The sequence below is a fragment of the Streptopelia decaocto genome, assembly GCF_964273445.1.
Source record: "Streptopelia decaocto genome assembly, chromosome: 1".
Classification (NCBI taxonomy): domain Eukaryota; kingdom Metazoa; phylum Chordata; class Aves; order Columbiformes; family Columbidae; genus Streptopelia; species Streptopelia decaocto.
In genome coordinates, this window is record NC_138663.1 from 85395875 (window position 1) to 85417719 (window position 21845).

The 21845-nt window shown below is 47.2% G+C and overlaps 1 protein-coding gene across 1 annotated transcript; it reads right to left on the reverse strand.

The window, feature by feature from the left end:
- Positions 1-4134: 4134 nt before the first annotated feature.
- Positions 4135-9472, reverse strand: LAG3 (lymphocyte activating 3; the record flags this gene model as incomplete). Its single annotated transcript, XM_082066582.1, has 8 exons — positions 4135-4242; positions 6691-6806; positions 7077-7367; positions 7701-7994; positions 8175-8432; positions 8683-8909; positions 9071-9242; positions 9418-9472. The coding sequence occupies 8 exons, from the start codon at positions 9470-9472 to the stop codon at positions 4135-4137; spliced, it is 1521 nt and encodes a 506-aa protein (XP_081922708.1).
- Between the last annotated feature and the right edge of the window lie 12373 nt (positions 9473-21845).

The following is a 21845-nucleotide window of genomic DNA, read 5'->3' on the forward strand; positions in this document are numbered from 1 at the left end:
AGATCATTCGAGATCTTGTTCTAATTTTCTGTTGTTTTTAAAAGGCTGTGCAGAATGTACCAGGACCCCAATAGTTGTGCTGTTTCTAGTTGTTTCTTTGTCAGATTACACTATTTGTTAACACTTCTTCAGCCTCTCACTTGAAATCCCTCAGAAGTCATGGATGCAGAACATCTGGACCTAGAAACAATTTTGTTGTCTTCTGATAGTGCTTGTCTTTCTTACCAAAAAAAAAGATATTAATTTGGGATTAAAATCCTCTTCCCATTCTTTTGGAGGAGTCAGATGCAAAGGAATTTGTATGCATAGTACTTTCTTTGCCTTCCTTTACCACTCCCCTCTGTCAAAAGGGAATCTACTGGATTTCCTGTGTTTTTCTCAGGCTTTTTGCTACTGGTACATTGGAAATATTTATCTGATTTTTGCACCTGTAGCTGTATCTTTGTGGCAAAACATCAGGTCTCTCTCCTTGGTATAACATTTGCTATATTCGCTCCTCCTTCTTATTGACTCCACCTGGGACAGATATCCAGATTTGTTTGTTTTATTGTACAGACTCTTGGTCCTTTCACTTCACTTGTACTGATTTGCCTGGAGCCATCTCAATTCCCTCAGTGTTCAGAAATTTTCCTACTTCCTAGTATTCCAGTGATACATTCTTTATCCTGCAGCATTTGGGCTGTAAAGCTTTCTGTGGCCATAGACAGTTATTTCTGCATAGGTGGCAGCTGGCTTTTGAGCATTTTTCCTTGAGGTTTGTCAAACATAACAGCTCCATGGCCACGCTTGTCATTTTTGTTGATGCCTGTATTTTGTCCGTAATGCTCATCATCATCATGTGTGAAGTGTTCTGCTGGTTACAAAAGCAATATTGCAACCTCTGTGAAGCTTCAGGCACCATTCTCAGTGCCCCAGAGCAGGTGGAATTCGTATTTATATACCCCGTGTGAGGCCTTGTAACCTTTGCAGTTGGTGTCACCCTAACCTATGCAGATTATGCACCTCAGCCACCATCGTCCTCTATGTTACATAGGAAGTAGTTTCAGAACCTGGTAGAGATATTACAATGATTGCGGAGGTGCCCACTGCATACTCAGGTCTTGCAGTGTAACTATATACATTTGCATGAGCGCCTCTGGGTACCATCAGTTCTTGGCCAAGAGTCATGAAGCAAGAGTACCTGTGTCACAGTAAGTAATCCAGTCCTCAGCTTGTGTTTTGCATCTCCAAACAGCTCGCACCTTCTCCTTGCCTCCTTGGAGCTGCAGGGCTAAGCAGGGCAATGGATTGATCCTTCTTGGGGGTGAGTGGGACAGCTCTGCTGGGCACCTGAGACTGACCCCCAGGGTGGGACAGGAGGAGGAGTATTAAACTGCAAGTTGTCATCAGAGACAGCAGTGAGGCCCAAAAGTATCTGAATTAAGACAATGGTTACTAGTGCTCAAGAAGGTAAGCAGCAAGAAGGCCAAGTATGTAGATGACATGAAGCTGTTTAAATTTGTCAGGAGACGAGAGAATGACAAGAACTTTGGGGACACGTAAGAAAGCTGTGCTCATCGGGAAATGAAATTCAGCATCACTGTTCTCAAAGCCATGTAGCTGCAGGGAAAATGTAAACTGCATAAATCCTTCTAGTCTTTGGCCTTCTACCTGTACCAGGCCAAGTGAGAGCCCCTGGCATCATGGCAGGCATTTCACCGAGGACACAGTGGACAGCTTGGGACAAGCTCAGTGTTGCTCAGTGGGGAACTACAGTCAAGAGAGCAGGCAAGACGTTGGGAGCCATGAAGGGTAGGACGGAAGTAATGTGGAGAAAGGCACCCTGACTCCTTGTAAGCCAGCACTGCTCCCCCACTAGGCTGTCACCTTCTCTTGCAGCACGAAGGATCAAAGGAGAGTTCACTATGCATAGAGATGGTCCTGAGCAAACTGTCAGAAAGAAAGTCCCCAAAATCTGGGATTTGTACCTAGAGGGAAATGAGTCAGGAGGGGATGGGGAAATAAGAAAAAAGAGATGTGATAAAAGACTGCGGAATAATGACCAGCCAAGAGGTGATAGGAGTCCCTCTTCTTCTAGCCTTTCTGACAGGAAAAAAGAAAGCAGATGATGAAAGCAGAAAGCTTTGAGTTCAAAACTGACAAAAAGGAACCATTTTCACACAGTGAATAAGCAGAACCGAGGACTGATTGCCAGAGGAAGTCAGAGAGTACAAGAAAACAGTGAGGTTTAAAAACAGATCGGACACACATCTGAGCAATGAGAACATCCTGGCTGGTAACAGACAATCCTAGAAATGTTACCTACAGGAGGAGAGAACACCCCATTGTGCATGAGAAGAGAGAGCAAAGCACTGTCAAGCACTGAGGGAATGTGATGTGGTCCTGCTAAATATTGGACTGTCCCTTAACCCCACTGGGTCTTCCCCACCTTTTTTCTATCTCCAAAGCATCTGGCAGAGAGAAGAGACTGAGCTAGACAGATGATTCCAACTTGAAAAAAATGCAGCAGCATCAGTTGCGAGGAAGATGTCAGGTACTAGGCTGGACCGTCCTTCCTTATAGGGTTTCTCTTTCAGTGTCTGCATGAGACAGCTGAAGCACACAAGTCTACCTTGCACCTCTGCTTGAGTTTCTCTATGACTTGGTGGATAAAAGGGTATCATTTCCAGTAAAATGCATGGCTAGTTGAGCAGTTAAAGAGCTGTGGAGTCAAGCTGTGCTCCCCAGCATGGATTAGTTGGGACTTCTTGGGTGCTGCTCCACTACTTGAAGTCTGCCAGAAGCCATTCATTACTGGTGTGCCTGAAGTTCTTGGGGGGAAGGTGAGGGCCACACTAGCAAGAACACCTCTTTGCGTGCCTGCTGAAATAATGAAAAGCTGGCCTGGTAGTGAAGCTCTCAAGTGAAAATGATCTCCCTTCCTAAACACTGAGAGCTTCATTTTTGTACCACCACCTCCTTGAGCAGCCACAGTCCAGTGACCTGTATGGAAGGAGCTACATGTGTGACTCTCTTTATTAGCGAGGCTTTCTTCTGGGGTGGCATGCAAGGGCTGTTCAAGAGTGGTACCCTGATCTTCCATGGCTGTTCAGAGAGGTGGGGAAGAGAATTCTCAAAGTTAAATCTAAATCCATTGAGGGTTGTGGGAGATGGGACCTGTGGACTCACATAAGTACATCCTTAGCTGGAAGAGAGTGACAGAGAGCCCTACCATCAATCTATCAGGAAAATGTGAGGACTAAAGGAATAAATGAATTAATGAATGCAAAAGCCAGACAGGAGGAAACAAAACAAAGCAAAACAAAACAAAACAGACTCTGAAGCGCAGCAAAAAGGGGAGACTGAACCTGTGATCCTTTCTTCTCTAATGTCATATTATGTCCCCTTCCCCACCACCAAAATGTCAGAAATTAACAGGCGACTACAGTAAAAGAGAACTGAAAGAGAAAGAGAATGCAGCAAAGTTCTTAGAAGCTGCTTCGCAAAGGCAGAGTTACAGCCGACCCTGCCAATAGGTGTGATCCTCCTCAAGCATACACAGGAGCCAGGGTTTGGTGGTGGATTTTTTTGGTGTGTTTTTTTGTTTGTTTTGTCAGACAGTTTTATTTTAGGTTATAAAATGCATTTATAATAAAATAAAACGCTCAAAATGTGCAATATGTGCAGTCCTCCGGGGGGTCCCCTCTGCCATTGAATGAGGGCAAGAGCAGGGCAGTGCGGGGAGAGGGAGAAGAAAGTGGGCAGAGAGGAGAAAACACCATGGGGGTGCAGGGAATCTGGGTTCCAGCCATCTCCCACATTCACGTGTCCCACCAGTGAAAGGCTGTGAGACAGGCTGTGAAGGGGGCCAAAGAGTGGAAGAGAGAAGTGGTGTGGCAATAGCTACTGGCTCAAATACTTCCAATAGCTCCAAAGCGTCTGTGCTGCCTGCCATCTTACTGTAGCAGTGAGTCTCGTCTTGCCCTGGTATGCAGCTTCCGGCCTCTCTGCAGGTACAGAGCTTCCATGTTCTCCTGATGTGTTCATGCCATCCCTAGACCCTCCTGAGAGGTCTGCATGGTGCCCATCTCTCTGCAGCATGGCATGCAGAGTTTCATCCTCCCATGCAGACTGTGCCCGGTGTCCCTGCTCCCATCAGCACTCAGTTTGCTGCATGTTCTCTTTCTGCTTCTCCTCCATCTTCTTCCATGGCACAGTGACTGCAAACATCCCTTCCAATGCTGGGAAGGCAGGAGACCGTGCCTGAAGGGGAAGAAAAGGGCAATATTAGGCATGGGAGGGAGACTGAATAGCACAAGTCTGGGCTTCTTCCAGACATGGAACACGTGGTCCTACTGCTTGCAATCATGAGGCTCCCATTCCCTCCCAGAGCCAGGGAAGAGCTGCAGTCCCACTCTCTGAGACACATAGTTTCTTCTGGGGAAGGCTGGCTCCACAGTATTACCTGTGATGTCCTGGGCATAAGGAATAACAAAGACAGGACATGCAAAGAGAGAGCAAAGAATGATCTGGGCAACGGTCAGGCCATTATCAGGTTCAATGGTATGGCAGATTATACACCGCCTTTTCAGAGTGAATGATTAAAGGCATAAAGGTTCATGCAAAATGCGATAAGAACAAATTAAAGACAGAACCACTTCCAGATCTTGCTTTAACAAGTGACTTTCTAGACAATGGAAAAGGGATAGATCTCAGGGCTACTGATAATGGTAAAGTATATGGTGACACATGGGTAATCAATACAACTGGAAAGATGAGATTAGTAAAAGAATAGCATGGGAGGTGTGACCTCAGCTAAGAAAGGTACTGGGATTTTGCTGACAGGTTTCTGCCAGGCTGTAGAGAAATGATAAGCATAAGTATTCAAAGATCATTTGTGGGACCAATCATTAATGGCACAGAGTGTGTGAAAGTGCTAAAGAGTTATGTAGCTGATAAAGCTGAGGAGCCTCATTTGGAAGAAAGGGGATGAAAATGTCATTGGAGATCCAGATATTTTAGGAGAATAGAGCATTAAACTGAATGATAAGGTGAAATGCAACAGTACCAACAGCACTTTGATAGGCTCAGGAGACTGGAACAGGAATTTCTAATGTGTGGGCAATAGCCCATCAAGGGATACCAGTGAGCAGCCAGTGTTCAACCAATGCAAGAAGAGCAAATGTAATATCAGAAAATGCCAGCAGAGAGAGGGAGAGAACAAGAGAAGCACTTATATCTTTGCTCAAGGCACCTCAACTGCACTCTCGCAAGGGTTGAGCCCACCAGGGAAGGTGGGCAGGAGGACCATCTGTGGATGCTGGACCTGTGCTGCAACAGAGGAGATTTGCTACTTGGCAAAGCAAGGCTGCGAGGGCATATACAAATGCTTTAAGGCAGTAAATATCCTGGCAGGATTAGAGCTGTGTAAGCTAACAGAGCTGGACACCCAGATATCCTATTTACTGCTAGCTGAGGGTTTACAGCTACACTGTAAAGGGTTATTCATCCAAGGTTTTAGGTCAGGAAGGGTGGTTCTGATCATCTTGGACAGGACGTGCACAGTCTAGAGAGTCATCTGGAAACTATAGATTTCTGCCTCAGATTATCCTTTACCACCAGTGCTGATTAAGGACGGATGACAAAGAACTGGTCATGAGTATCTCTAGCACTACTTGCAGTGTTTTTGTGGTTTTTTGGTTTTTGGTTTTTTTTCTAAATGCCTGTTTTGCTTCTGTTCGGATGCTGCCTGTCTTCAGCCTCCAGCCACTGAGACTTGCTAAGAATTTGCATCAGTGTTGTCACATTCCTCGTCTACAGCTCAAGGCAGGCTCAAGGCATCCAGCTCTTTCACCAGGGCAAGTTCTCCCAACCTGGAATCACCCTGAGGCCCAGGAACCTTCTGTACTAGAAGGGGATTTTCACTGTGGCCCCTTTCCAAGAAGCTAAGTTGAAGGCAACTACATCACAGCTACTCATGAAAGGTGTCCCTCGTCTATGAGGGAAGAATTTGTCATGTAATACATTTGCAGAGAAACAGCATGAAAGCTGCAGAGAAACAGTGTGACTTGTTTGCACATTTTTTTCCAGTAGCATGCTGGGGAGGGATCAGTCCTGGCCTGGTCTTTGGGATTATACAGGCAAGGCAGAGTTTTGAGAAGGTGAGATACTGGAACAAGCTGAGCAAACAAAGGGCAGTAAGTTGCTGGATGCAGACAGCTGAGGTATGAGGGCTGAGCCGGCAACAACAGACCTGCATTGAGATCAGTGTCTGGGGACTGGCAGCCATTTATATGGAAGAAGAGACTCTGTTGCATCAAAGCATCCAGATAAAGAATGAGAGGACACCTACAAAAGCCTGAAAATTAACCCTCCTCTGTTACAGTGTGTCTTGATCTCTGGGAGAATAAACAAGAAGCTTTTCAAGGCTGGGCTGTGATTGCCTGTTGGGAGGTTTACCCCTCCTCTGAAGAGACTGTCCTGCCCACAGGCACCAGATGAATGCCATGATTAGCTAGACCTGCTGATGCCCAGGGTACAGCTTTCACCACACATCCATGGCACTCACAGCAGGCTGCCCAAGCCTCACTCTTCTTCTGGCTTCTGTATCCTTGCAATATTTCACTGCTGCCTCTAGGGTACCCCCAGAGGAAGGTCAAATAAGGGCTAAGGTACAGGAAAACTGATAGAAATGGAGTAGTGGACACTTACCTTTTTTTGCATGGCCAGAGCCAGAACACACACTGTAAGCAGGAGGAAGAGGGTGAGTGTGAGCCCAAAAGTAACCTGCCCACTGAAGATGGTGGGAGGGCTGGAGACCTGCGCACCTGTGAGGAGGAACCACAGTTAGGAAGGAGAGGAAGGCTGATTTTGCGCGGAGGCAAGGCAGGGACTGCACAAAGAGAGGCAAACTGGAAAAGGGTGCATGGAACTGGAAGCAACAGGAGGAACTGGTGAGAGCTAAGACAGGATGACAACAAGAGGGGAACCCAAGCGGTCAAACAGGAGAAGGACAGCATGAGGCTGAGAGAGGAAAGGGCACCAGAAAACTGAACAGGGCAAGAAGGGATCAGTCACACATACATGGGGGACAGTACCTGTGATCTGCAGCCCATACTGCACTGCTCCCAGTCTGCCTTCTGGGCCATATACGCTGCATTCCCAAGTGCCTGTATCCTTTTGTGACACTTGGAGTATTTCCAAGGTAGGGCCCGTCTGGGACCTGTGGCCCTCCAGGTTACGGGAGGTGGCCGCAGCCACCTTGCTGTTAGTGGGGGCTGAGTTGAGGTGCTTCCACTGGAAACGTTCGTGTCCCTGGGGGTGTGTGAGGCTGCAGTTGAGCAGCAAGCGAGACCCCTCAGAAATCAGTCCTTGGATGCTTGGGGTGACTGCAGCAAAGGAAAAAAACATCCTCAGGAAAGACTACAGGCAAGTCCACATCTCTTTCCCATCCCTCCTTCTTCTAATACACCCCGTCTTTATTACTTCCTCTAATTCATTTTCTTTGTCTTCTTCAGTCTCAAGAAGAAAAATCAAGTTAACCAGGAAAACCCCTGCTTTCAGCAGAGTCCAGTGAAGTGCAAGGCCCTGAAGAGAGACCTTGTTTCCCACCCTGGGGTGAGAACCTATGAGTGGGAGCAACCACTGACATGTAGCAAGGTTTATCTGCAAGTGATGGGGGACCCCAGAGAGGTGGTGCACCTCCCCGTTTCTCCCCTCACCTGTAATCACTGCCAAGGTCACGTCCCTGGTGATTTTCTTGCTGCCAATAGAGACAGCACAGTGGTACTGCCCTGCATCACCTGGCCACACCACAGGGAGATGAAGGGGGAAGCTTCTGCTGCTCACATTCTGGGAGATGCCCCAGTCTTGCAAGTGTCCTCCTGCAAGGCGGCTCCAGTGGGCTGTCACCATGTTGATCCCAAAGGCACTGGGAAGGTAGCTCAGGGTGCATGGTAGATCAGCTGCAGAGCCAGTTGCAGCATAGACCACAGGATTGGTTGGGCCATCAAAACCTGAGCCAGAGAAATAGGACAATGTGGGATGGTGGCTGCAAAGAGCTCCACAGAGAGGTGACTGTCCTGGAAAGTAAGGGCAAGGTGGAAACTGGGAAGTTTGAGCCACTAGGGTTGGTCAGTCACATCAAAGGGAGAAACTTGGGGCTGCTGGAGTATCAACACAGAGGCTGAGCTCACCTAGAATTTGCAGGTCGTATGTGGCAGAAATGATCTCGTTATCGGAGTATCTGAGCTGGCAGCGCCAGGGGCCTGCATCACTCATGGCTGGCCGGAAGATGGAGAGAGCCCCAGGCGAGGAGCAGAAGGTCCTGGAGGTGGGGACCAGGCATCCATTGTGGAACCAGCATGTCTCCACAAGGCTCGCCCGGTGGCTAGAGTTGCAGCTCAACAAGAGCGGCTCATTTTCTATCACAGGGCTGGGTGGACTGAGGGTTACTGCAAGAAAAAGAAAGGGGGGTAGGTGGGGGAAGCTAAGATCGCAGGGGGACTACCAAACCATTTCTTTGTGCCCTTCCTGTCCTAGCTTTGTCCCCTGGGCAGCTCTCCAGAGCTGAGAGCAGACAGCAGGAATCTGCTGCCTGTACTCTAACCTGTCCTGGCAAACATGCCATCCCCACCCCATCCCACTCATACAGCCTCCACGGACCTAAAATCAAGGTTATCCAGGGTTTCAATCTTCACCTACCTGTAATTACCCCCAGTTCCACCTGGCAGCTCTGGACCTCTGTATTGTATGTCACCCGTGCCTCATACAGCCCGGCGTCCTCGCTCCGGACGGGGTCAATTCTCAGGGAGAAGTTGCCATTGCGTAAGGCAGAGTCCTGGACTGACACCCGGGACCTCAAGTGCAGTGCCGTCTTCCGGAGACCTGAGGGCTCCACTTCCAGCACCATGTGTGTCTCCTGGTGGGCACTGGGAGGGGGACAAGTGAGCGGCTCATGCCAGAGGCAAAGGCAAGATCAAGAGTGCGAGGCAGGAAGGAGGGAATGCAGGGAAGGAGAAAGGTGGCTTGAAGTGTCTCCCACCCTCCCCAGTCCCCACAAGGACACAGGTCTGTCTTGGCCCTGGCATACCTTCCCCCATGCCGCTTCCACAGCACGGATGTCATGTCGGGCAGATGCTTCAAGCTCTTTGACATCCTTCTGGGGCTCAGGTGGCAAGGCAGCACAGCTGAACTCCCTGCTCTGGCCCATACTTTCTGCTCCCTGCTTTCCCGCTCTGCTACTCCTGGTGGGATGTGGCCAGCTGTAACAACATGGAGAGATGAGCAAAGGGTGGGATTCACGGAACAGAGGGCAATATCTGGCCATCTTCAGAAGGGCACAAATTCTCCCTTCCAGACCTATCAGGTTCCAAGTAACACCCATACTCAGCTTATCAAACTACTCTGCCCTCCTTGGATATGTTCAGCCCCTCTTACCATTGAAAGCCAGCAGAGTGAAGGTGAGGAACAGCACCGGTGATACTGGCCTCATGGTGGCAGCCAGGAGAGGTGAAGGGCTTCGTCTTCCCACTCAAGTCTGTGCTTGATCAGGTCAGAAGCTTTGAGAGCTCAGCAAAAATGAGGCATGGGCAAAGAAGATGTTAGGGTGAGTGGATGAACCAAGGGGGGTGTCAGCTGGATATGCTTGCTTCTCGTGCTGTCTCTCTCTCTCTCTGATCAAAGTATTTCACTAGATGCCCTTATATTGCAGGTGGGTAGCTAATTTCCTTGTATCACTAAGAAGATGCGTCACAACCAAGAAACCAGTGTAAGTCTGAGGCACGTGAAGACCAAGCTGAAGCCAGTGAGAGAGAGAAGGGAGGGACCAGAGACACTGCTCTAAGCATCTTTTAGTGGAAATTCTTTGGGTCGCTGTTGTTTTTCTTACAAGTTTCGCTTCTACATAGACAGTGGAAAAAGTGTAGAAGACACTTCCCAGCAAGTGCCCTTCATGTTTTTCTTTCATCTCTTACCTTTTTTGGTTTGATCTTTCCGCCTCTTACAGCTTCTCTCTAATTGGTTCAGGGCTTTTCAGAACATGTTGGTCTTTTTTCTGCTGTTCTTTTCTTTTGTTGTTTGGTTGTTTGGTTCTTTTTGTTGTTTGGTTTTTTGTGTGATGTTGTTTTTGTCTTTTTTTTTTTTTTCTTCTTTTATTCTTTAATCCTTCAAATGTGCTGATTTTTTGGCTTTTTCTCATTGGTCAGTTCACAGGCAGGAAAGGGTTTATGGTGAGCTCCAACCAGGGCACATGCAACCTATCAATTTAGAGCCCAAGGGGCAATCTAGAACAAAGCTGAGGTGGTTTGGGGAGACAGAGAGGAGCATCCAGGAGGAGCAAGCAGCACTGAGAAGAGGGACTGCATGCTCTGGCACTGCAAGCGGTGTGAGGAAGGGACCTTCCTCCTCCAGCTGCGCTGGGGAAACCCACCTGAGCCCGTGCACTAAGGGGGCTTGTCCTACCTCCCATGTAGCTGCTGACCTTTGCATAGGTTAACACATTTCCATCTCTGTGCCTCACCCTGGGGCCCTTTTTGCCTCAGAGAACCCCCACTGTTGTGGCTCACACTTTCCAGCAACCCACTGGCTCTGACTCTTTCGGACTTAATCAGCCCTTCATGATGGGTGTCAGACACCTGAGCCCCTCAGTGGCTTGTCCCCCGAAGGGCTGGGCTGCCCCCACGGGCTGGGCTGGGGCTTTTCCTGGGGGTGAGGGACGGGAGGTGACTCAGAGTGGCTGCTTCTTTGCTGTGGAAGGATCCTTGCTCGCTCTCTAGTTGCCCTCAGCTGGGTGGTAAAGGTGGAAGATAAAAGAGAGCAAGCGGTGCACTTCGCTTCAGCAGTGCCCTGTTGTGGTGATGGCTCTCGTCTCTTTTACCACATGTGGCTCTTCAGCCTCCTGAGTAGTGGGATAGATGTACAGGAATCTGTTGCAGCCTTGCATGCCTCGATGTCCCTGGAGGACTGCTTTGTAGTTACACAGCCCATGGGATTGCATGAGAGAGGAAGAGAGGAGAGAAGATAGGGGAGAACTTGCAACCGTTGGCGGGAAGTGTTTTTTTGTCCTGTTCAAGAAAAACAGTTTGTGGTGCCCAGTCCCAGCAGAAAGCATCAACCTCTCTTTCCCCTGAATCAGCAGTGTGATAATGGTGTGAGTGTGTGGGTGAAGATGAGAGAAAGAGAGAGGGGAGATGGAACCGTGGTGGGAAGACACAGTTCCACAGCCGGGTGCCATCTGCTCCCCCTCCCCTGGCTTTGCCCAGAGGACACACCGAACTTGCTGCTCTCCACCTCCATCTCGACCTCATTCTTAGCCTCAGTGCCCTGGTACCATTCCCATCTAGCCCCCAAAACCACCCTTCACTGACTCCATGCTCTACGTAATGCTTCTTCCTTGTCAGAACTGGCGTATTTTTGTCCTGCTCCCACTTCCTGAGCAGTGGTCAAGGGGGACTGATGGAGAGCCCGGGAGAGTGACAGGAGTTGTCTGGCACAGGGGGGTGTCTGGGGCCAAGGGGCCATTATGCTGAATGAGCATGTTGTGAAATGAAGGTTTTCGAGGCACTGTTTTACTCAGCACCAGGCTATCTTTAGCAAAGACACTTGTGACGTTTCTCTCCTACAACCCATTTTAAATGCTGACTCCCTTGAATGGCATTTTCGTCATCTCCCAGAACAGGACCCCACCGCAGAAATAACAGTGACCGGAGCAAGATCAGCACGGGGACGTCTTCTCAAAACACCCTGTGTGGGTCGTCTGGGCAGAGGGGCTGACAGGGACGTGCGGGACTCTGGCAGAGCCATGGGGAATGAGGGGCAGGATGTGACAGGAGAAGCCCAGGATGGGGTATGGAAGCCCAGCTCACTAAACACTCCCTTGTCCATGTCAGGGATTAACTAGCTTCAGCCAGGTTCCAGACTTACCCGCAGCAATCACCTTGTGCACAACCTTAACACATTGCTTTTTTGCCTCTCTTGGCATGTCTTACGGGTGCAAACTACACATACCAAGAAAAATATTAATAGAAAACACTATTCTGCAGTATCGAGTTAGTCTCGCTGAAGGAATTTTCCATTGCATTTCCAGATTTCTGTGATACCATGTTTTTATCTGAGTGATTCCACTTTCATGTTTTGGTCCTTGCAGCATTAATTCTGAAGCTAGTCTTAATCTTCTGCTTTGTGTTGACTTTTTGAGGTGCTCTATAATTTATTTGCAGACTCCAACTGACTCAAGAAATTGTGCTGTGACTGGAAGACTGGGTTATCAGCTGTGCAACTTGAGATCAGCTGGTCTGGGTGTTCCTGAGATAGGGCACTCACCTAAAGGACCTCATTTAAAATGTCCTGATTGCCATTTGCCCAGAGCTAAAGTAAACATAACAAGCAAAAAGAAGTTACTTACTAATAAGAGATAACTAATAACTTTGTAGTGAGAGACTGTAAACAGAAAGAAGCCACACCTGGGGAGACGGAAGGGAAGGTCTGGCAGGGGATGTAGTGTGAGCAAAGGCTGCCGGGCAGGTTGGTACTTGACAGGCACTTGGACAGGCAGTGGGGTTTCTAGAGGTCAGAGTGGGATTAACTGTGGCACTGACCAGGAAGCTCAGGGAGCTAAAAGAGATCTAAGCTCAGCTCCAGGGGGGAAGTAATGGAGCTGCCCTCCCCTGGATGCTCAGGACAGGAGCAGTGGTTCCTGAGTCAACATCTGGTGCCTGTGGAAGGGTGAAGCAGCAGAACCCTGAACCAGAAAGAGCCGGTGCCCATGGCTTAGCAGGCTTTGCATGTGATGCACAATGTGGAAATGGATTGAAATAGGCACCCATGAGGTAGAGGAATGCAAACCAGTCTTCACCCACAAAGGGCCATGATGATTTCTACCAAGGCACCATCCCTGAGATCCATGTTAAATTGTTCAGCTTCTTCAAGTCCAGCTTGGGTACTAAACATGCTTCCTTTCTCGTGGGAGGAAGCAGTTGCTCTGGATTTCTGGCCCTCCATGACACCTGGAAGCAGCATGTTATCTTCCTAGGGCCAGGCTACTCCACACATCAGTGAGTGGTCTTGGAGGAGGGACCCATTTATCCAAGGTGAAAGATCCCAAAAAGGGCTGAGGTGAAGAGAATTGGAATAAAGAAAAATCACATCTTGCAGTAGATCTGGGAGAAAACAAAATGTGCCTCTGCAGAAGTGCTAGGAGGAGGAAGAGTGGCTGGTTGCTCTTTGCTTTTGAAAAGGTCCTTTTTAAAAGATTTCTGAATGGACACCACCTGAATCCCCATAGGTCTCTGATGTGAAGATGAGGAGAGTCTAGTGGTGATCTGCTTCCCAGAATCCCATGGGAACCTTTAGGAAGGCATAGCTTTATGGATTCTTTGGACAAATCTGCAACCCCTTTCTTTATAATGCTAAAAGACAAGTGACCTTTATATGACAATCCTCAGCAGATAGCTGAATATCCCAGAGAAACCTGAATTAGAAAGTCAGGAACAACTTCTAGGGGTTCTGACTGGAGCTGTGAGCTGCATTTCTGCTAAAAACCCCTCAAACAAACAGTGATTTAATCACTGAAGAGAATCTGCAGCATTCATGGGCATATTTGTCATCTAGCATCTTGTATCTGTCCAGCATTACCTGCAGACAAGCATGTAACTGTTCTGTTTCACAAGACCTCCAGATCCTTCCTGGGAAAAAGATGGGATGCTGAAGGATCCTCTTTGGGTATCCACAACTACCTGTGGAGATGGTGATGGATATCGGTACCTTGGCCAATATCTAGTTAAGCGACGTCTTTGATGATGCACAATGTCTTTGATGATGCACAATGCCTTTGATGCCACAGCCTCTGTGTTTTACAACAGAGAAGGTGAGGTGGATCAACTACAAAAATCTATGCAGCAAGCCAGGTTACATTTTGACTCACTTCTTATGGCAGCATTCATGTCATGCTTTTAATTCAATTGAAAAATATGTGATAGCCTCCCAAACATCACAGGGCTGCAGTGAGTTTTCTGAAGGAGCCCAGTGCATGCAAGGGGTGGGAGAAGCATGCTGGCTGTGAGGAGAAAGTTCTCACAGTGACCCAACATTGAGATGGAGTCAGGCGCTGACCCAAAATGCCATGTGTCGCTGAGGGACTGGAGCAGCAGCAGCACAGTTCTAAAAGATTCCCTTGACACAGGTATGGGCTGAAAGGAACTGAGGAGTGCTCTGATTAATAGGAGCTGATAGTCTGAGAGTAGGATTCTCCAGATATGATCTGTTCTCCCATGGGCAGCTGGAGAGAGAGGGTTCAACTGTCTGCAGGGTCCCTGGGCCCCAGAGAGTTGGAAGATTCAATGCCAAGAATGGAGCCAGGTGACAGAAAACTGCTGGACATCAGGGGTAGTCCAGAAAGTGGGTGAGCACTGGCATAAATGGCCAGCAAATGATCTCTGAAAGAGCCATCAATACCAAGACTGGTGGCAAGAGTGGTGTCAGGACTGGCTATGAGGATGATGCAGGACACTTAGTGAAACCAGGACACCCAGATTCCCCCAATGGATTACACACAAGCCTCTACTTAGGTGTGTCTTCTTTGGTTTGTCAGTCTCTTGCCAGTTTTGCAGGGAGACTGTATGACTGCCTTTCCTGAGAGCTGTTTTGGCCTGGGGGTTCTCCAGAACAGATGTGAGTTGTGTCTGCAGGTATGAGACCCTCCAGCAGCTGATCTGGGGGAATATCGATGCTCTCCTGGGTGCCACGAGAGACAGTCTGATCCAGATACGTCAGGCTCAGGTCCCCATTGCTGCTGTTAAACTCCACTGACAATACAGCAAGTATCCCCTCAAAGAAAGACTGCCACAGAAGGCTGTGCCTTCTGTTTGCAGAGCTTGAATTCTCTCGATGTCTTACTTTTGGCACCAGCATGGGTCTCGCTGACACAAAAGCGACACCTTGGACATGTTTCAGATGCTAGGGGATGATCATTGCACAGGGCACAGAGGAGTCTGTTTCTCAGTTTAGTTGCATGTATCCGAGGAACTGTGAAAAAGTAGATCTGATCCATGAGCTGTGTCTTCACTGTGCTTCATGGCAGGGGAACATGAGCTCGTAGTTTATGGTATACTAGAGCTCTGGAGTCTACAGGCTAATACTTATTAATAAAGAATATGTTATTCCCTTCTTAGTGTGAAACCTAGATATTAAAAAATTAAGTGTAACTAAAGGAGCACGTGATGCTACGAAAAATCATATACAGAAGAATAAAATCCATGGGAAGGATCAAGTGGATGATGGCACAGCAAGGTGGGGGACAGCAATGCTCCAGAATACACCTGAAGAGAATAAAGTCTGATTTGGTGATTCCCAATGACTTTGCTTCAAACAAAAAATGCAGGGGAGGGAGATGGTGCATTTTTTTAAGTGAAAGGGCTAATTAGAAATCAAAAGGGACTTATTTATTTATTTATTGTTTAGTTTTCAGCTGGATCAATTCTCTGATGCTCATCAGTGTTGGCAAAAGAGAGGCAGCAAGAGATGAAAGGGAATATGGGATTGCCCTTTTCTGCAACACCATGCATTTATGCTGGGTTAACATGATTGTATGACAGACTGAAATTCAGAGTGTGGTGGCAACTAAGCCATTTCTTTCAATTTCTTCTCCATTTGGCACCTCATGGCAGGTGGCAGCCTGCATCATTTTGTAATATAGCTTCTACTGCCTCGCTAAATAAAAACACAGAATCAAATAAACCCCCTTGTTAGTGGCAGCATCACAGGAAGATTCATGTAGGAGAGACCTCTAGCATCTTTACTCCATCCCTCTGCTCCCAGCAGCATGACTCTCAGACTAGACTGGGTTTCTCAGGGTCTGGCCCAGGCAAATCCTGAACAACTCCAATCATGGACGTGCTCCAGCCTCTCTGAAAACCTGTTCTACACCCTCACAGGAGGGGCTTTTCTTTCTGTCCCATAGGAAGTTCATATGTTGCAACCTGTGCTCCTTGTCTTGTGCCTTTTCTCTGTGCTTCTGTGAGAGGATCTGGCTGTATCTTCTCTCTAACCCCCTTAGCAGTTAGCTCCCTCCTCTTCTTCAGGCTGAACAAACGCCCCTTGTCATGCTTCACATCCTCCACCCCACAGCCATCTTATGGTCTTTTGCCGGGCTTGCTTGTGGGGCACTATGGTGGGTCCTTGGATTCCCTGACGGAGGGCATGGCAACAGAAATTAGCCTTGAAGATATTAAGGCCTACCCGTGAGAAAGATGGGAGTAAAGGAGTATCCGGAGATGTTAAGGATGTACCCATGAGAGAGAAGGGAGTAGAAGAGTAACATTGATGATAGCAAAAATAACCAATGAGATGTTACTGCTGTAACTTGTAACCAATAGTGAAGAGACACGCGAATTGGTAAAACTGTATAAAAATGCACTTGTGGCAATAAATGGCATCTACTACTTTCATCCTGGAAGAACTTTGTCTATGTCGTTTGGATGTCTCAACCGCGACATGTGCTCCAGTGTTACAATGTCCCACACTGTTGCAGATGTGCCATAAATTGTAGCATCATAGAATAGTTTGGGTTGGAAGGGACCTTCAAAGGTCATCTAGTCCAACCTCCCTGCCATGAGCGGGGACACCTTCAACTAGATCAGGTTGCTCAGAGCCCCGTTCAGCCTGGCCTGGAATGTCTCCAGGGATGGGGCATTTATGACCTCTCTGGGCAACCTGTGACACTGTTTCACCACCCTTATTGTAAAAAGTTTCTTCCTCATGTCTAGCCTGAATCTCCCCTCCTTTAATCACTGCTTGCTATGTTCTTGCTAATGAAGCTGAGCATTCAGCTAGCCTTCAGCGCTGCAGAGACACCCTGCTGGCTCTAGAGGTATCCTCATTCTCACCACACTGGAAGGTGACTGGCTACCACTGTGGTACATACAACAGGCTTTTTTGGTGTAAGGACTGACCCTTCTTTACTCTCAAAGGAGGATGGGACCAAAGAGATGGAACTATACTTCTGTGTAAAGGGGCTTTACAATTCCCAAGAAAAGGTGGCACCTCCCATGTCATGATGAGAGCTGGGAGAGATCTGGGCTCCCAACAAACTAAATATTAGGAAGTTCTGTCAGGAGTCAGTCACTGGGGTACAGTTAAGGCCATGTGGGGAAAACATGAGTTTAAGCTCATTTTATTTTGTTTGGTGACATTTATAATTTTTCCTGGTTCTAAGACATTCCAGTTTGCAGATGTTAGGCTCCACTCGCCAGGAGGTGAACAGGCCATGCTGAGCAGCATTCTCTCTACTACAACAGGCCTCTCTGTCAGGTTTTTTCTCAGAAAGCCACAAAAAACCAAAGGAGCCTCTGTATCTGTACAGCACACATGAGAGCAGAAGATAAAGCAGCTAATGCTTTTGTGTCCTGTGTAAATGCTTCAGACCCTTTGCTGATGAGATGAAAGTGTCCTAGAAATTCAGGCTCTGTGAGCTTCCAGTGCTACGCTGCCACATGATTTGTTCAACATTCAACTGCCTTCTGATGTCCATGGCTGTCTTATGCTGCCAAATGTGGTCAGGAGGGCTTCACAGCTCTGCAGGTGTGACTGTCTCTCCTGGCATGGTGCACACTTCATATTTGGCGAGGTTGATGGGAAACAACTGCCTCCTAAGACCCCTGGTAAAATCACACTTAAAAGTAAAACATAAGGCTGAGGAACAGAGCGTGTGGATCACTCTTCCAGAACAGAATACAGTATCCTGGGAAGAAAAGACTCCAGGGAGGGAGATACATGACATCATGCTGTATAAAATGGGATCTCAAGGAGTGAACAGATTGTGTTACCTCTGTTTACAGCACAAGTTACTGGAATGTGTCCATGATTCAAAAAAGGATGTGGCAAAATGGAAGAGTGGTACAGAACAACTGATTGAGCCCTGGAGATCTTGCTTTTGAGCATACAGAACTTGAGGTATTTGATCTGTTTTACCTAATCTGAAGGAAACAGTGGTGAGCTCAGGCAGTAATTTTACTACAAACAAAAGGAAATTAATTTTACCCATCACAAAAATGGTAGAATTATCATTAGAGGATGTTGTTGAGACCAGGATTATAAAGTAGGTAATTTGTGGATGATCAGTTCCTCACTGGCTTTTGAATATGATGACCTGACTATGTTGGTCAGCTCAGGATGTCCTTGGTTCTTGTTTACAGGAAGATTCTATATGATGCCCTGTCCTTCAGCACCTTTCCTTAGGGATCTTGTGTCAGAGCACTAGGTTAGAGAAACCACTGGCACAATCACTTTTATGCTCCTACATTTGCAATTGATCTTTGATATTTTCTCCCCATGAGGAGAAGATGTGAAACAGAGGCAGGTTCTCTGCTCCAGCAGAGGAGCATAATGATGACCCATGGCTTGAAATGAAAACCAAAATCTGACTGGAAATGAGGTACATGTTTTTCAGAACAAGGCTCTGATGTGGGAAGAACTCTTGTGGTGGCCTCTTCACCACCTGCAGGCTGTTGATGTGAAAAATGCTCAATGGCATCCTCTTGCTCTGCCCTAGGGTACAGGGCTCTCTGCAGGAATGACGGAGCCATGCCAGCTGATCACCATCATGAGACTAAAACACTATCTATCCATTTTTCCCTAGGCTCTTCCCTTACTCGCAGACCTGGCTGCAGGGCTTCCCTAAGAGTACATGTGGGGCATTTTTAAGACTCAGGTAAAAAAGCCAGCTGGTCTTGCTCTGCAAGAAAATTCCAGCACAGGGCTAGGAAACAGCAGAAGAGTGTGACTGCTGAGCTGAGGCACACAAACCACAGAGAAAAAGAAGGAAAAGGCTCCTGGACTCAAACGAACTGAGGTGGTGGTGGCATGTGGGTGTGGGGACTTTCCCCTCAGTTTATCACAGACCTGCTGTTTTTTCCCTAGCTACAGGTGGTCAGAGGGCTCACTTGTTCCAGACTTGAAAGAGATACAGGGGTTTCTTTTCTTTCTTTTTTTTCTTTTCTTTTCTTTTCTTTTCTTTTCTTTTCTTTTCTTTTCTTTTCTTTTCTTTTCTTTTCTTTTCTTTTCTTTTCTTTTCTTTTCTTTTCTTTTCTTTTCTTTTCTTTTCTTTTTTTCTTTTCCTTTTTTTTCCTTTTTTTTCTTTTCCTTTCTTTTCTTTTCCTTTCTTTTCCTTTCTTTTCCTTTCTTTTCTCTTCTTTTCTTTTCCTTTCTTTTCCTTTCTTTTCTTTTCTTAAAAAAAGCAAAAAACTATGATTTTATTCTGTGTGTTGCTTATTTAGTCAAAATAAAAGTCACTATGAAAGACTGGTAACTTCAAGGGTTCTATGTGCTCCCACCTGAACTGTAAGAGCACATCAGCTTGTGCAGAGGAGGAAATAAGGATGAAATGGTTCAGTCACAAGCCAAGGTAAAGTTCAGAAGCCTTAATAATGGAAAAGAAGGCTACAGTCAAAATACTGGCCCAAGACTAGTTATTCAAAAGACAAAAAAAAAAAAAAAAAAAAAAAAAGAGGAGGGAAGGAGAAAGGAAATGAAAGAGGAGGGGGGGGGGAAGGGGAAGGGGAAGGGGAAAGGGAAGGGGAAGGGGAAGGGAAGTTTAACAGCATTTTCTGCCCTGGTCTGTGAAAAACAAACATTTGAGCTGGACATAAAAAATGACAACTCCTCAAAGTTAAGGGACATGCTTATGGAAGGGTCAGAAGATGACCTGAAAACCTTCCCAGGTAGGTGCCTGAGGGTGAGATTCCACCTTACAGATTCTGTCATGAGGAAACTGATCCAAGAGACTCTTGCAAATTCGCCTTCCTATGTCAGGGCCACCGGGAATGCTGCCTCTGGCTATGTAGTCAGCCCCCGCTGTGCACAATTTATGATAATATGGGCCTTCATGGGGCTGTAAGACAGACCAGTGTAAACACTGGGTTTAAAAGGAGGAGGAGAAGAAAAGGTGAGTGTGTAATTAGAGTACGGAATAACTAAAATTACTTCCACAGAAGGTTCCTAGCACACCTGAGTGGTTGAGAAACTGTGCTGTGGAGTGCAAAGGCCAGAAAACTTTTAAAATGCCATTGCTGTCACATAAAAGCACACTCCGAATGGCTGCCTGATATCTGTAAAGGGCTCTGGGACAAGTAGGCTATCCAAGCAGTGTCCTAAACCCAGCAGACAGTGCAGCACTGACAGATTGGAAGATACTTGGGGCAGTTGCTGTGGCTGCTTGGGGACTTGTGGGCCTGCCAGCTAAACCCAGAAGTTTGTTTCCCCAAGAAAATTCTGCAACTGACAACCCTAAAACAGGTTCTTCAGAAAGTTGCAGTGATACCAGGTTCTATCTCTGCTGTTGGGCATCCAATATAAGTTCTTGATAATCAGCTGGAGTTGTAGACAATGAGAAAAACAGGCCACTAACTTCCTAAGCGGGGGACAGTCGAACTCTAAGGCTCTAGCTAGGGGATCCAATAAGGGAGGGAACAGTAGTGGGAAAGGGTCCAAAATCAGCTACAGCTGAGAAGACTGTGAGTGGCATGAATGTATATGTGCCTTTCTAGTGGAGGAGTTTTGGGATCTGCATGGGCGGAGCCAGTCCTGGCCACAGAAGAAGAGTTGTGAGTTCTGGGATTACTACAGCCTTTCCACAAGTCCTTTAAGGCTCCTGAAGTTGTGCAAGAGGCTCACAGGAGCTGTTCAGTTTAACCTTAGCTTCCAGGTAACCTTCCTCTGACAGCGTGTGAGAAAAGCAGACGAGAGGTGGGCATGGTTACACTGCCTGGTGCACCTGATAGTATGGTACAACCCCAGAAAGGCTGGTTTTTGAGGAAGGACACATTGGAGGAAATATCCCTTTTCTGATCCAGAATTGTTCTTGTTCCAGACAAAAAGCACAGTAAGAGCTGTACCGGGCCAGGAGAGAAGATTTGTGGAGCAGATATTATGAAAGTAATACAGCGTCCCATTTAATGGAAGTGGATTCAAGGGAGGAGGAATCTCCTTCCAGGTTCTGCCTTGCACTCTTGAGGCAAAGGACCATTTGTCCTGGAAGCCAGAGAGCAATCTCTGTGTGTTGAAATCACCCTGTGGACACCCAGACAAGACAAATCTGATGCTGATTGATCACACAGGTACTTCTTGTTTCTGCATGTTTGAATTAGGCCTCTCATAAGACTGGTGGTGTGACCAGAGCCATTCTTGATTCCTCCACTCCAAGAGACAGCTCACAGCAAGCTCTCAGACAGGCATTTTGGGTATAGAGTAACTCGGATGAGGACTGATCACAATGTTTCAGTTATGTATTTACAGACATATCAAGTTTGGTGCCACCAGGGGGCCCTTTAGGCAGGAAAGCTGTAGATCTATGTTTAAAGGACCAGGGATTCTTCTTTCACTAGTAAATCCATTCAAGAGGAACAAGAAAAACAAGATAAAGTGCACCCTCTGAGCTGAAAGAGGTGTCAATTTGAGCTACATTTGTTTCTGCTGCCTGTTCTCCCAGGGTGGTGCTCTTTTTCAGCACAAGCAAAGGTCTTGAAAGAAGAGATTGGGCCTTTGCCTTTGTGTCCCAGAGAAGGACTGGCTCCTGCTGGAGGACCCCTTGGAGTCTTCAGTGATGAGAGCATGTACAGTGCTGAGATGTTCTACTGCATAGTGATTGGCATACTGCAGGTGTCACCACTGTACATCAATACCATGACAGCATTTTTCCTTCTTGTCTGCAGTCTGGGATCCCATCAGCTATCTGTAGGGTTTTCACCTTTGGAAATAAAAGCAAAAGTAGCAGTGGTGAATGCTGGGAACGCCTATAGGAATCGTGCCAAAGATGGGAGACCTTAAATCAAGATTTGATCTGAAAACCCTGTAAAGCATGGAAAGACTGAGGTTGA